The 14,650-nt window shown below is 41.7% G+C and overlaps 1 protein-coding gene across 1 annotated transcript in view; it reads right to left on the reverse strand.

Annotated features, from left to right (window-relative positions):
- The window catches only part of PARP8 (poly(ADP-ribose) polymerase family member 8), a 215,665-nt gene that overhangs the window by 25,889 nt on the left and 175,126 nt on the right, over positions 1-14,650 (reverse strand). Inside the window, exon 15 of the mRNA XM_060236017.1 lies at positions 5,160-5,252. Coding sequence (XP_060092000.1) covers positions 5,160-5,252 — 93 coding nt within the window. The remainder of the gene's footprint in view (positions 1-5,159; positions 5,253-14,650) is intronic.

A 14,650-nucleotide genomic window follows, 5' to 3' on the forward strand; every position in this document is an offset into this window, starting at 1 on the left:
CTACAGTACTAGGGAATCCTGAGGAATGATAGCGGGAAGGAGGGATTGCAGATTTAGTTGGGATCCAGCCTATTATGTTGATACTCACATGACAGACATATCTTCCCACTATCTTGATATATAAAGTCATACAATTAATTATATAAAAACAACAGGGAAAAAAACTTTCTTTTTTAGGGCTGAGACTAGCCAGGGGAGGGAATGTTTGATCATTTTGATTATTTCCCTCTTTCCCTAATACATTCATGCAGCCTACCCACTTCCAACATAAGTTACCCAGACAGGCTTTCCCCATTATTGTTTGGCAGATACTGTTGCGGCATTCCAAACTCTCAGCTGGCAGGCACAGAGCAGCTGATTGGCACCATTTTATTTAAATGTTATTTTCACCTTAGTCCCCCATTTTCTAGATCAGGTTATTGCATGGAAATCTGGCTCCATGTCAGGGTTGTTGAAGAATGAGGTTGTTGGCAGTTTATGAACCACATTCTGCATTAGTGTCAGTTCTCAGTGCCATAATCATGTAGCTCAGTCTTATTGGCTACCTGATAACCTTATTGCCCCTCCCCCCAAGAAAATGGTGCCAAGTGCAGCAACCAATCAGGGTCCTGAATACTAGGAAATTTGCCTAAAGAGTAGAAACTGGTGAAGGTTTGTGGTACATTTTTTGTACCAAAATTCATCAAACATTTGGCTTATTTAATGTTCTTGAATTTGCTCTTTTATTGGGTTATTACTATTGAGACAACTTTATCTGTCAAGGGTTCATAAAAGAGTGCTTGTAAACTTATTTTGAAACTTTAATTAGCAAAGTGGCTGACATTCTTAAGAATTTGTTGTTAGAAATTCAAAAGATGAAGCCTTTTTAAAGAATATCTTTTTCCACATATTTGCATGCTAAAAATTTTAACTAACTGCATCATAGAAAGCACTGCTTGCCAATGAGTATTGATAATACTCTGACATTCAAAACACAAATGTGTTATTTTATGACTCCGCTTGAAATTCAAGTACTATTTTGATAGTCCTTTCATCTTTCTGATAAGTTCTTCAATTTAAAATGTTTCACTCCAGGAAGTTAAAAAAAATAAGATGGATTTTGATTAACACGTCTCTCTGGTTCTGTCTACAATCCCAGATGGACTCTGATTCATGCCAGTAAAAATTCTAAAAGCTTTATGCTCAGATTGCTAGAAGATTTTTTAAAAAATCATCTTTTTGAGAAGAGAAATTAAAGGTGAAAAGCATCACAGAATAGAAACAGATCTAGGCTGCTTTCATTTTCTTCCTCTGCTAATTTGGCATGAATGGATAATCTACTCATCAGTGATCCACAGGACAGAATGTGGAATTTATTGCTACAAAACATGAATTTAAATCCCTCAGCCAAGAAACCACTGGGTAGTTCTAGGCAAATCCAGCTTTCTGTGGTGACCCAGAAGCTTGAGTCAATTCACCCAAAGGGATCCTAGAACAGACCTTGCCAAGGTAATTAAGTTTGAATTAGCATAGGACCACTGGTGCTTGCATTGAAGCTTAGCGAAGGATTGACTGCAAAGAGAAACTAAAGGCACAGACTATCTGTGATGGAGGCAGATATGTGCCTTCAAATGTGGGTCTTCCCAATTGAATCTAAACTAATGGTGGAGATTGGTCCCTGTCAACCAATGGCTATTAGGTATGACAACTGGGGGACCTGCAAGGACTTACAAAGTACATCTCATTTCCCCTTCCATGAAAGCCCAATAACTTCCCACCTTTTCCTGCTTCCTTCTCTCCTTACCACACACCATCCAAAATATGTTTATCTGCCTCTGTGTCTTAAGCTTTCCCTCCTTCCTTTCCCTTAGCAGCTTCTATCTAGGAACACTATAGCCTAGTTGTGACATGCTGGCTCCAGACCAGGTACAGTTCTGTGATGTTGGCCAGGCCCAGGTGCACAATGGAAAGCCCACAAGGATTCTCAGGGGCCACTTCACTAACCCCTGCATCCACCTTTCCATGCAATCTCCTCTTTCCCTCCTTCTGGCAACTCCCAAATCCTCAGTTTTCCCTCTTTCCTACCTTTTATCTGCACCTCATATTCAGCTATAATTATTATTTATTTACTTCACTTATAACTCACCTTTCTCGCCAACAGGGTCACCTGACAGCGATGCTGATTCTGTGAATTAGGCAGATCATGAGAAGGAGAGCAAGAAGGGTCACATCAGTGCTCAGTTCTTGTGGCTCCTTCTTAAACCCCAGGGAAGTGCTGATTGACACTTCGGGGTCAGTCAGCAATTTTTCTCCAGGGCGAATTGGCAAGGGATCCTGGAGGTTACTGCCATCTTCTGGGCATTGAGTACAGGTCACTGGGGATGTATGTGTGTGTGGCAGGTATTTGTGAATTTCCTGCATTGTGCAGGAGGATGGACTAAATGACCCTGGAGACCTTCCAACTCTATGATTTTATGATTCTATAAATCAGCTTACATCATTTTCCTCACTTCTGTTTTTTCTTCACAACAACCCTGTGAGGTAGGTTAGGCTGCAAATGTGCCATTGGCCCAAGGTCCCCCAGTGAGCACCATGGCAAAATGAGGATTCAAACCTGGGCCTCCTAAATCCTAGTCTAAAACTCTAAACACTACACTATTTATTTATTATCTTTAATTTATATCCCGCCCTCTCTGCAAGCAGACTCAGGGCAGCTAACAATCAGTTCAAAACTTCAGACAATAAATACAATTAAACAGTTCAAAACTTTAAACAGTAAATACAATTAAAATATTTCAAAACATTTTAAAACATTTTATGGTGCTGCAATGGCTTTTATGAGGTGGTTGGTGTTGTACAGTACTGAGCAGCTACGTCTGCCTGAATCATGGAACCCACAAAGTATAAATATAATTCAAATATAACCACAAATTAAAAAAAATGAATAGGTCATGTTGCATTAATGCAAGGCTTAATGAAATGTTTCACTCTACATCTACACAAGTCTCAACTGCAAAAATATTTGTCAAAGTAAGAGATTTAATATCAGCTTCTGTCAACATTAACTGCAGCAACATCTGTTTTGCAATTGCACCAAAAATTACACTAAGATACAAACTACAATTCAAGTAAACTCTGAATGCTAACAACAGGTAGCTTTCCAAGGCTGTGAAAGTTTCACTTTCACTTTCTGGTTCCAGAAAGTGTAATGAGCAGATCAGCAGCAAGAAAGGAAGTGGAGTTTCTGCAATCTAGAGAGGCAGACAACCCTCATTTGCAACCTTTATGCATGGGAGAAGTCAGGAAAGAGGGTAAGAGAGCTGGTACTCTGTAAACTCCAGCAGGAACAAGCAATCACATCTGTAAAATTTACTTTGCATGGTGCAGAGTAGAAAGTGCTAGTTTTCTGTGAAATCCAACAGTGTCAAAACTCATTTGCAACTCTGTGCTGGGTTTAGCAGAAGACAAAATGTCCATTCCATACACAAGCATGTCCCAAAAAAACAATCTTATCTTTATATGTAAGTTAAATGCAGTATTAGCAGGTAGAGATGAAAACAGTTAGATGTTTAAAGTTTGTATATTGCTAAACATTTAAACTAGCCTTGCTTTGCAAATGCTACAAAAAGACCTTGGAAATCATGCGGGGACAGAGCTCAACAAACACATTAGTCTGGTTGCTGGGGGTGGAGCTGAGAAAAAGGTGGCGCTGGGAAAGGGCATATTAAGTTTTACGTGTATTCTGCAACTTCTCTATTCCAGTTGCCACAAGAACAGACCGTGCTTTTGCAGCAGCAGGTCAAAAATCCACTGCTTGAATATATTTTAATCACAATTTCCCTGACTTCAGACCAATTTCCCTGACCTTCCCTGACCAATTTCCATTTCCCTGACATTCCCTGACTTTCCAGAAGGTAGCAATCCAGGCTAGTCAAGTGTATTTAAGCTTATTTTTTGGTCTTGAAGTTGGCTGGTGACAATGGAAATGAGCTAAGGAAGAAAAGTAGTGCACAGAAGAGTTTTGGACTGTGTTTGGGGGTCTCACATTTACTTCCTAAAATGCTGTTCCTGCCTTAGTTGGCAAGGGATTACTTCCACAAAGTTGTAGGACAACCACAAGAGAGGAAATGTGTTTCAGTGGTAAAGCATTACTTTGCATACAGACTGTCCCAGGTTTAATCCTTGCATAAGGTAGCAGCTAATGTAAAATATGCCAGCCTGAGACCCTTGAGAGAGGCTGCTGGTGAAAGCAGGCAATACTGACCTTGATAGACCAATAAATCTAACTCAGTACATGGGTGGACAGGGTAGTTAAAATGTCTCAGAAGCAAAACAAGCTGAGTGGCCCTTGCAATGGTACAAGCCATTGCTGCTGGGTCCACTCATCTCAGTGGCCCGTGATGAGTGTCAATTCAACTGTGTGGCATCTTTGGTCTGGTCTGAGTGGCCTCTGCAGTGCTGAGCTACTGGTGCTTGGCTTTGATTGTTCTGCAGGGAAATAACCCACAGGGAACCTTTCGCCTGTCAATTAAATGACCAATCTGTAAGTCATTTTCAAGTATTCATGTGGATTCAGAATGAGCTATTGTATGGAACTAACATTGCCACTAGATGAATGGACCATACATTTGTGTTTAGTCCATCAGTGGCTATTAGCCACAGCATATTGTTGGAACCCTCTGTCTGGGGCAGTGATGCTCTGTATTCTTGGTGTCTGGGGAGGGCTTCTAGTGTCCTGGCCCCACTGATGGACCTCCTGATGGTGCCTGTTTTTTTTGGCCACTGAGTGTTGGAGTGGATGGGCCATTAGCCTAATCCAACATGGCTTCTCTTATGTGATAAAACAAGCCCTGTTATTTTTGTTGGTCAGGGGAAAGAGTTCAAAGGATATTAATATTAATCCACACTTTCATGGGAGTTATTGTTACTAAACTGGAATTAATGTGTACTTTCTTGTAAAGTTCTTGGGAAAAAAGTATAATAAAATCTTGGATCTAAGCATTTATTGGTTGAAAATCTGAGCACTTCTGTGAATGTTAAAACCATAGTTACATCACTGTATTTTTAATTCCTTGGGGAAATTAAAGTTCAATGCAATGGCACAGTAATACATTGGTAATAAATGAGCAGAGAATGCAAACATCATCTATGTTTGTATAAATGTATGTATTGCACTTTACCTGAGCCCCTGTTGCAATTTCATCTGCAGCCTCATTCATCACTCCTAGAGTTTGGAAAGCAAACACACACAGCTCCCGCTCACACACTGTAGGCTAAAACACAGAAGGGGGTGAAGGGAGAAAAATGAGACAATCTGTGCGTGAGTTGCATTGACAACACTTACAACCCACCAGCAAAACACCTGACATTGTTACATCAAGGTTCATGTACTACACAGACTCTTCCATGTATGTGTAGAGCATCACAGTCATCTTGTGATGGGTACCTTTGTCCTTCAGCTTCAGGATGATCACAGATAAAATGAATTATTGTCCAAACAATTTGGAGAAACCAATTATATTCACAGGCTCATTCAGGTCCATCACATTCCCAATTACATTATTGGAAGAAAATTGGGGCAAACACCTCCCCAGATATGCCACTTTTCTCCTCCAAAGGTATTTCCTCCCTTCCCTTTCCCATAAAATGCATCTGGCAGCCACGGAAATGAAGTCTAGCATCCTGGAAAACAAGCTGCTTGTTAATGCTCCTGACATCCTAGTTTTCAAAAGTCCTAATGGCTACAATGTCCATAGTTTCTGGTACTTGGGACACTGCTATGGCAGCACAATGGAGGTCCCACCCCAAGCCTTTTCTCCTGCCATTAATGCCAAGTGAGATTTTGTGGGAGCAGTCAAGACAGCTGTGGAGAGGATGAGTGCATTTCAAACACTGAAATGCAGAGGGACTCAATTTGGCTTGGGCCTCAGCAGGGCTTTTTTTGTAGAAAAAGTCCAGCAGGAACTCATTTGCATATTAGGCCACATCCCTGACATCATCATTGCTTTACACAGAGCTTTTTTGTATAAAAAGCCAAGCAGAAACTCATTTGCACATTAGGCCATACTAGGGTTGCCAAGTCCTCTTCATCCCCCAGTGGGGAATAGTTGTGCACACGCTGCACGATGAAATGACGTCACCCGGAAGTGACATCATCAAAGTAGTGGCCCCCGTGTGGGGCCACTCTAGGCGATTTTCCTGGATGCTCTAGCCATTTGGGAGGTTAAAACTCTATGGCAGCTATTGTACCATAGAGTTTTACCTCCCAAATGGCTAGAGCATCCAGAAAAACCATAGAGTTTTCCTGGAAATGCCTAGAGCGGCCCTGCATGGGCACCACCATTTTGATGATGTCACTTCCAGGTGACGTCAGTGCGCCAGCGATGTGGGGGGAGATTCCCCCTGCCGGCCCACTGTGGGCCAGCATGTTGAGAACCTCCTGAGTGGGAAATTTCCCGCCCGGATCGGGGAGTTGGCAGCCCTAGGCCATACCCCCTGATGTCACCATTGTTTCACTCATCAGGAACTGATCAGGCAACACTCCCTGGTGCCAAACCAGCTGGAACTGCGTTTCTACTCAAAAAGAGTCCTGAGCACTATCAAAAAGGTTATTCTTAGCCCCCTCGATCCAAAATTTGGCATTATTATTAATAAGGAGATATACTATCAGGCTTTTTTTTCTGCCAGAGCCCACAGGAGCAGAGCTCCACCTAGGCTGGCCAGGGTTCTGGCTGGCCTGACCCACTCCATGGCAACCATGTGCTCCCAGGCCAGGCAGTGTGGCCCAATATGCAAATGGGCTCCTTCTGTTTTTTTTCTAAAAAAATCCACTATATACTATAAAGGCACTGACAGAGGAACCATGGTCAGCAAGGGCCAGGTAGTCCAGCGTCAGACTGGAGAGCATTGTTTTTCCTCTTCACTGCAAAAAGAGTTTGTTCCCAACAGCAGTGCTCTATTTTTTCTCCACAGAAGTGAACAGAAGCTATTCAGTTATGTGGTAGAAGCTTACCTCTAGCCTGATCTGACTAGTATATTTTCCAGCAAGCTGCATTTTATGAGCCCTTTCTTGAAGCTTGTTGGACTCTGCGGGAGTCAGATAGAACTAGAAGAACAGTTTCTTTCACATAATTCTTGCATATTCAGGATTCATGGTTTTCTTCATTCACATCATTTTTATGTATGCACGGAACATGGATACCCTTCTGAGTTTCCAGTGCTCGGCCGTGCGTAAAACACTGCTTTATCCTTAGCAGAACATTATGCCAGAAACCACTGAACGTGCTACCACTGCATTGGTTTTTCAATGCCTTTTGCTGTCACAAGGGTAGCCAAGGAATCCATCTTACTCTGTTCTACGAGGCAGACGCTAAGCAGAAATGAAAACAAAACCGAACAAAAACTGCACCGAACAGCACAAGAAATAAATATATAAAAACAGGAGGAATTTGCAGGAGGAAATTGCCTCGCCAGGCCTGCATCAACCACTCTCCTTAGCTTCTTTAAAAGCTTCCAGCAGTTTCTTTTTTGCAGGATTTATTTTTTCACTCGATGGCCGCACGATGGCTACAACCCTGAAATATTTCCACAGAGATTGCTTTAGAAGAGCCATCATCTTTCAAGCCCAATACAGCATTACACCTTTGATTTATCTCATCTGCTATGTTACATCGAATTAGGCAGCAGATGAAGCTTAACACTATTCCATTCACTGTACCATGGCACACTAGACAAAAAGGTGTTTATTACTTCTGTGGTCACTGCTGTGTTCACATGCTTCAGGTGACAACCTGTACTAAAGGCCTAACAATTAGTTACTGCAGTTTTGACCCCTGTGCCTCTTTGGGCTCAGCTCTGAGGCCATCACCTTGCAAGTCAAAGAACCTCTGTGTGGCTAACAACACTTGTAGATAGAAAAATTATGAGGTTAGGAAGAAGGAGACTTTAGCAGGCTGGATGTAGGCTACTTTTGCATTGGCTGTGCTTGATCATTTTGATCAAATTATGAGGTCAGGAAGGAGGAGGATTTAGCAGGCTGGATGCATGACTTTTGCATTAACTACGCTTGATCATTTTTAAATGGCCTTCTAACTTGAAGTCCTCTCCAGCTATGGCTGGGTAAGGTCAATCAAGGAGAGGATATTCAGTTGGATTAATATGGATTTAGCGTCCTCACTAAAGTTGCAAAGTTATATCTTGGTGGTACTTCCAATCTACTGATCTATGTTGGCAGATGGATACTCAGATCTAATAACGTAGTGCCTTGAACTAGCTTTGATTGATAGGGGAGGGACGGTGGCTCAGTGGTAGAGCATCTGCTTGGGAAGCAGAAGGTCCCAGGTTCAATCCTTGGCATCTCCAAAAAAGGGTCCAGGCAAATAGGTGTGAAAAACCTCAGCTTGAGACCCTGGAGAGCCGCTGCCAGTCTGAGAAGACAATACTGACTTTGATGGACCAAGGGTCTGATTCAGTATAAGGCAGCTTCATATGTTCATATGATGCCCAGCTAAAACTCTTATCTGAGAAGAAAAAACTACTTGTACATACAGCTCTGTTCAGTAGCATGGATTGCTTTAAAAGGGGATCCGGCAGATCCATGGAAGGTAAGTACATCACTGACTGTCAACCATGGACATTATGTCCACAGGCAGTAAACATCTGTTTCAATTCATTCCTAAACTTCATTTAAAGTGGTGGCTATTTTTAACTGAATTTTATTGTTGGCTTTTGTATTTTTTTTAAACCTCCCTGAGAACATTTGCAGAGAGTGAGATTCACAAAACGGATAAAATAAAATAACAGGTATTCCAATTGCCAGATTTGGGGATATTCTAAACGAGAAACAGAGTGTCAATTATTTAATTTAATAAGGGCAGACAAAAGATTAGCACTTTTTAAATACAATGGGTGATTAAAATGTGGAATTGGCTGCCAGATAATATGAACATATGAAGCTGCCTTATACTGAATCAGACCCTTGGTCCATCAAAGTCAGTATTGTCTGCTCAGACTGGCAAAGGCTCTTCAGGGTCTCAAACTGAGGTTTTTCACGCCTATTGCTTGGCATAGCAGTAGATGTAGCAATGGACACAGGCATAGATGGCTTTAAAAGGGGATTAGATTGATTCATTGAGGCTTCAGAAGGAATTCCATAGTTTTGGTGCCACAACTGAAAAGACTCGTTCTTGGGTTGCCAACATCTAGTTTCAGCTGACTGGGCACCCAGATACCCTGAAAAAACAAAGAGCTGGAAAACACCCCAAGAATAATCTAGTCTAATGCCATGCACAATGCAGGAAATTCTCACTTGCTCATTAACTTTCAACCAGAAAAAGGTTCGTTAGTAACTTTATGATTTTCTAGTGTCTACTGGAGATGCCATGAATGTTGGCAGTTGAAACTCATGTTGCTAAGACACAAGCCAGTAGCCAGGCTTTTGATGCTGAACAACTCTAATGCCTGTCAAGTGGATTTGCACTGAGGTTCTGCAAAATTCTGCATGCTCTGAAATGTTTCAAATCCAAAAAGATCAGCAGCCATTAAAAAAAAGGTAGGATTTTTTTAAAAACAACAACATTTCTTTATGACTGGGTGATATATACGACTGTTTTCTTTATGACTGGTTGATATGATTTGTGGCTGGTTCAGCTGTCAGTTTAAACAATGGCTTGCCAAACAGAACACTGGCATAGCAAGGAGAGGGAATAAAAGTCCACTAGCTTGCAAGAACACACATGCATGAAATGCAGATTGTGCTCCGCTGTACCATTAGAAAGAAATTATTTGAAGCAACCTGCTGACAAACAAACAGGTCAATAAACATTCCACTGAAAAACAATCAGCTACCTGATCACAGCTGGAGAACAGCAACCCAACTGGTTGGATCAACCCTGGTGTCTGCAGAGGTCTGACAAATGTGTTCCATTCCCTCCTTCCAACCTCTCCCCTAAACCTACCTCCAAAATACAAATGTATATGACCAAGTTAACAAATGGGGAGACAATGGAGATGTGCTGGTGTGAAGCCAGCCCCCGTTTGTTTTTATTTAGTGACAATCTAGACTGTCGACTTTTGACTTGGACAGGCTTCCTGTGCCAACACCGAAGAACAAACATGCAACTTGTGCCAGGAACAGGACAGTGTGACTGCCAACTGCTAAGCAGTTTATCTGTTGCAATCAGTAACCATGAAATATCTCCATGGAAAGGTCAGGATTTCTCAGTGCAATTCATTCGTGGTCCTGCTGGGGAAAGTCACTTGTCATTTTAGAGGACTCAAATAATGCTAAGCAGAACTTTGGACCAATGTATAGGAGATACGGGAGTTCTTATATAGCACACCTAAAGTGTGTGCATGTATTTAAAGAAGGCACATGAATTTGTATCAGGAACATGGCATGGGGGAAAGGGGTTAAGCATCCTTAACATTTTTACCTAATTGAGATGACCTCATGGGAGTGCTGCTTGCCTCGCTGGGGCAAACATACAAGACCTATATATTGGTCAGGGCCAGAAATTTTTTTTGAGCAGGAACACACAGGAATGCAGTTCCGGCTGGCTTAGTGTCAGGGGGTGTGGCCTAATATGCAAATGAGTTCCTGCTGAGCTTTTTCTACAATAAAACCCCTGGTCAGGGCTGGTATGTTTGTCCACTAGGATAAACAACTGCCATGACAGGTGCCTTTGGGTAGGCATTCTTTGCTTGTCTGTCAAAAGTCTGGCTGTGACAACATTCTTAGAAGCTGGCACATCTTCCATATTCAGAATAAAAAGAAGAGTAGGGAGACGTAGGTACATCTTTATAAGATATTCTAAATTCAGATCTGGGCTCAGAATAAATCAAGTTAATTGGGATTTTTTTGGGGGGGTGGTAAATAGTTCAGCCAAGCTCAGAGGGATTCACCATATCTCTTAAAATCAGTGGGCTTAAGTGTCAGTAACTATAACATACCTAGTAAAAGTAATAGATAGATATGTGGAATAGCACAATATAGCCCAATCTCTTCAGAACTTAAAAGCTGAGCAGGGTGTGTACTTGGAAGGGATACCACTAAGGAAGACTTTGCAGAGGAAGGCAATGGCAAACCACCTCTGCTTCTCCCTTGCCTTGAAAACCACTTGCTGGGGTTGACGTAATTTGGCTACATGATGGCACTTTATGCACACACACACGATATTTTTCATGACAGAATCAAGATAGTGCAACGAGTTGTTTGTGATGTTTCTGTCCTTAGGGATAAAATTAGGGCTATGTAAATTCTGTCATCACAGAAGCTGATACAGAATTGGGTGTTGGGCAATTTTGAAATTCCAGTGGAAATATGTTTTAAGCAGCCAGTTCTTCCCCTGCTGTTTTGGTTAAATCATGATGGCACAAGCATCTAACAGGAAGGGAATGTTGTGGCCTACAGTGGAAAGGGAAGATGGGTAAAAAGAGAGCCAGGATGGTGTAGTGATCAGAGTGCTGGACTAAGGTGTGGGAGACACACAGCTGAAGTTTGGGGCTTCTGGGGGAACTCTGTGGGAAGAACTGCACAGGGTATTTTTAAGCAGTTTGTCCGAAGAAATCTTTTCCTTAATTCAATTCATGTCATAATTTCAGCTAAACTGTCTTTAAAAGGCAAATCACATACCCTTTGTCTCCCACCCCCACTTTATAAGCTCAAATCTTCTATACATGTATTTATAGAGGGGGGTGGGGAGAGATGGGAAATCAACTCCCTTGCTAGTGGTTTGCTCAGGTCAAGCTGTGGATTGTCTCTTCTTCAATTCTTAATCTTCTTCATTGTTATTCTGGGATTCCTTTGAAGGTGTTTATCTGAAGGGAGAAGGCAGCAGCAGCTGCTAGCACAATTTCAGAGATGTAGGAAGCAAGTGAATGAGAAATCCTGCTTCCCTGAGGTTCCCCTCAAAGAGCCATGCCTAGCAGGCACATATGAACTGAAAATATTCCAGAAGTCTCACTTGAACAGAGATGGATGCCGGGGTGAAGGTGGCGAGAAGTTTGTCCTGGATACCAAGCTGAAAGAGCACTGTTGTTTCTGTACGTGTCTCAGTTGTTCTGTCTCTTCCTACCACAAAACCTTTTGACCTCAGGGTAGGGTTGCCAATCTCCAGTGGAGGGGCTCAAAGTTTAAAAACATCAATATTTACAGAAAAAAGTACATTTTTTGTGTGTCATTCATTTCCAGATTGGAGTATTCTATTTTGGGTCCTATATTAATAGTTTATTGCCTTACAAGTGTAACAGGGACTTTGTTGTATGCTGTAATTTGTACTATTAGACCTCTGAAGAAGGCCTCTGCAGGCCAAAATGCATTAGGTCATATATATTTGTGTGTGCGTGCGTGCATTTGTCACTTTGATAATTTTACGAGGCTTTATTTGGGCCCCTACAAGGTTTTGTATATGTTTTGTAATAAACATATGCACTTTTGTCTATAACTATTGATGTTTTTAACTTTTGGCCCCCTGCTAGAACTCTAAACTTCCTTTAGAGGTTTTAGCATGTGCATGGCCCCTGGCTTATTTCCTCTCCGGTTCTCTCTCCCTGTCTCCCAAATACTGATTATCTTTTCCTCCTGCTCTCTGCTTAGCTGTTTTCAGCAACAAAACTGGCTCATATGTTCATCCCTAAAACAGATAGAAATTCAAATCCTATCTTCCTGTTTGCTTTTCTTACATCTGTTTACATCAGCTGCAGCAGACAACCCCAGAGGGTCTCAAAGAACCACATTTTGTCTGACAGGAGCACTTTATTACAACTGCTAAAAGCATGGCTCCCAAACCATGTCTTAGACACAAAATCCAAGACCACAGGTACCTAGAAACTGCTGGTTGAGCTGCTAGCTGAACAAGGCAAGGGAGCCCCATAGAGTCCCACTGGCATAGCCTATTGGGTTTTTGTTCAATGAAATCTGAAAGAAAAGGATGAATCTCCCTGCCCCATCTGGCTCGCATTCATGTACAGTTAATGATGCATAGCAGATAGAAAGAAAATAATAAAGATTTTCTTTAAAAGGATGATTAAACATTGGAGTAACATAGGCAGTATTCCTAAAAAGAAGCTACACAAGTGTTAGTAATCTTTATATTATAGATCTCTTCAGTTATAGGGATGACAGTACTAGTCCACATGACAGTGTTCTCTTTTTAGGATTACAGAGGTAACACCTTGGGTAGGGGCTGTAGTGTATCTGTATGGTCACAATCCCTAATGTCTCTTAAAAGGACTTATGTAGCAGATGTTAGGAAATACCTTTCTTAGCCTTCAACCTCAGGCAGTTACTCCAAGTTAGAGCACACAACACAGCACTTGTACAGCCTAGTATTCTGACTCAACATAGGGAAGTTTCATATGTTTAATAAAAAAGCACTCAGAGTTTAACGAGACATGATCCTTTGAGATCTGTACATGAATCATTCTAGCGTTATAAAATGGAACACAGGACCAGATGAAATGGTCTCCAAGGTTCTCTCCAAGGACATGCCTCTATGTTGTAGAGTGACTTTTCTCGGGGAATCACCTTTTAACAGCTCTGTAAGGGCCTGATTCTAGTTGGGAATGTTGCAGATGAAGAAACTCCTGCCATTCCACCTGTGCCATTTTCCAAACCCAAAATGGTGCTGGGGGAGGCATGCTGGCAAACAATGCCCCTGCCGGTGCCACTTTAGAGTCACAAAAAAATGCAGGGGGAGGCAGCATTCCACCATAAACACCTATCCTGTGTTATTTATGTTTATGGACAAATAACACCTAAGCTCATTTAGCCAGATGGATCTATTGTGTTTCTTTATACAAGATGATTTTAAGTAAGGGTGCATACAGGTGTCCAGAATTTCAAACAAGTTAATAGCTTTCACTTTCTCACAAATACACAAGAAAAAAATTATATTGTCTATCCCACCCATCCTGCCAGGCTCACAATAACTCAATAATCATCCAAAGCTACTAACAATTAGAATGAATAAAAGCAGCCATGAAAGAGCATTAAATTAAGAATTTAGCATTTTATGCCAAGTTATCCCATTGTAAGCCTACTGAAATCAGTGAGCTTAGACTGTATGGTAAAATAATTAAGCAAAAACACAATGAGAACAACAAGCTCCATATCCACTTTGCTGCCACAGAAATGGCCCAATGCCACCATAAATTTTGCCTCTCTAACATGAAGGACTGTACACAAGACCCCTTCCTCCAAAACAGTGCAAAAATTACTTTGGAGAGGACTGTATAACAACAACTGCTCTCCATGTTATGTAGCTACCAGACCATGTAGGGCTTTATCAAAGATGGGTTGGCTAGATCCAGACAGACAAAAGAAAAGATTCTGGAACAAATCTTTCCTGTCTCCCTTTCCCTCTTCATGACCCGCAAAAAGCTGTTTTTGTGGGATGTCGGATTTTCAGGAACAACAAGGAATGAAGTGTGGGAATCCATAGCACAAGGGAGAGATTCACAGAAATTGTGGACTCCCAGTTGTGTTTTGAAACTGAGAAGGGGCTACTTTGGATTCAACACATACTCTTTAATAATGCCATAGGAGTAGCCTCTTGGCTCATAGGGGAGGGGCTATGGCTCAGAGGTAGAACATCTGCTTGGAATGAAGGTCCCAGGTTCAGTCCCTGTCATATCCAGTTAAAAGGCCAAGGCAGTAGGTGGAAGACCTCTG

This window comes from Heteronotia binoei, chromosome 4 (genome assembly GCF_032191835.1).
Source record: "Heteronotia binoei isolate CCM8104 ecotype False Entrance Well chromosome 4, APGP_CSIRO_Hbin_v1, whole genome shotgun sequence".
Classification (NCBI taxonomy): Eukaryota; Metazoa; Chordata; class Lepidosauria; order Squamata; family Gekkonidae; genus Heteronotia; species Heteronotia binoei.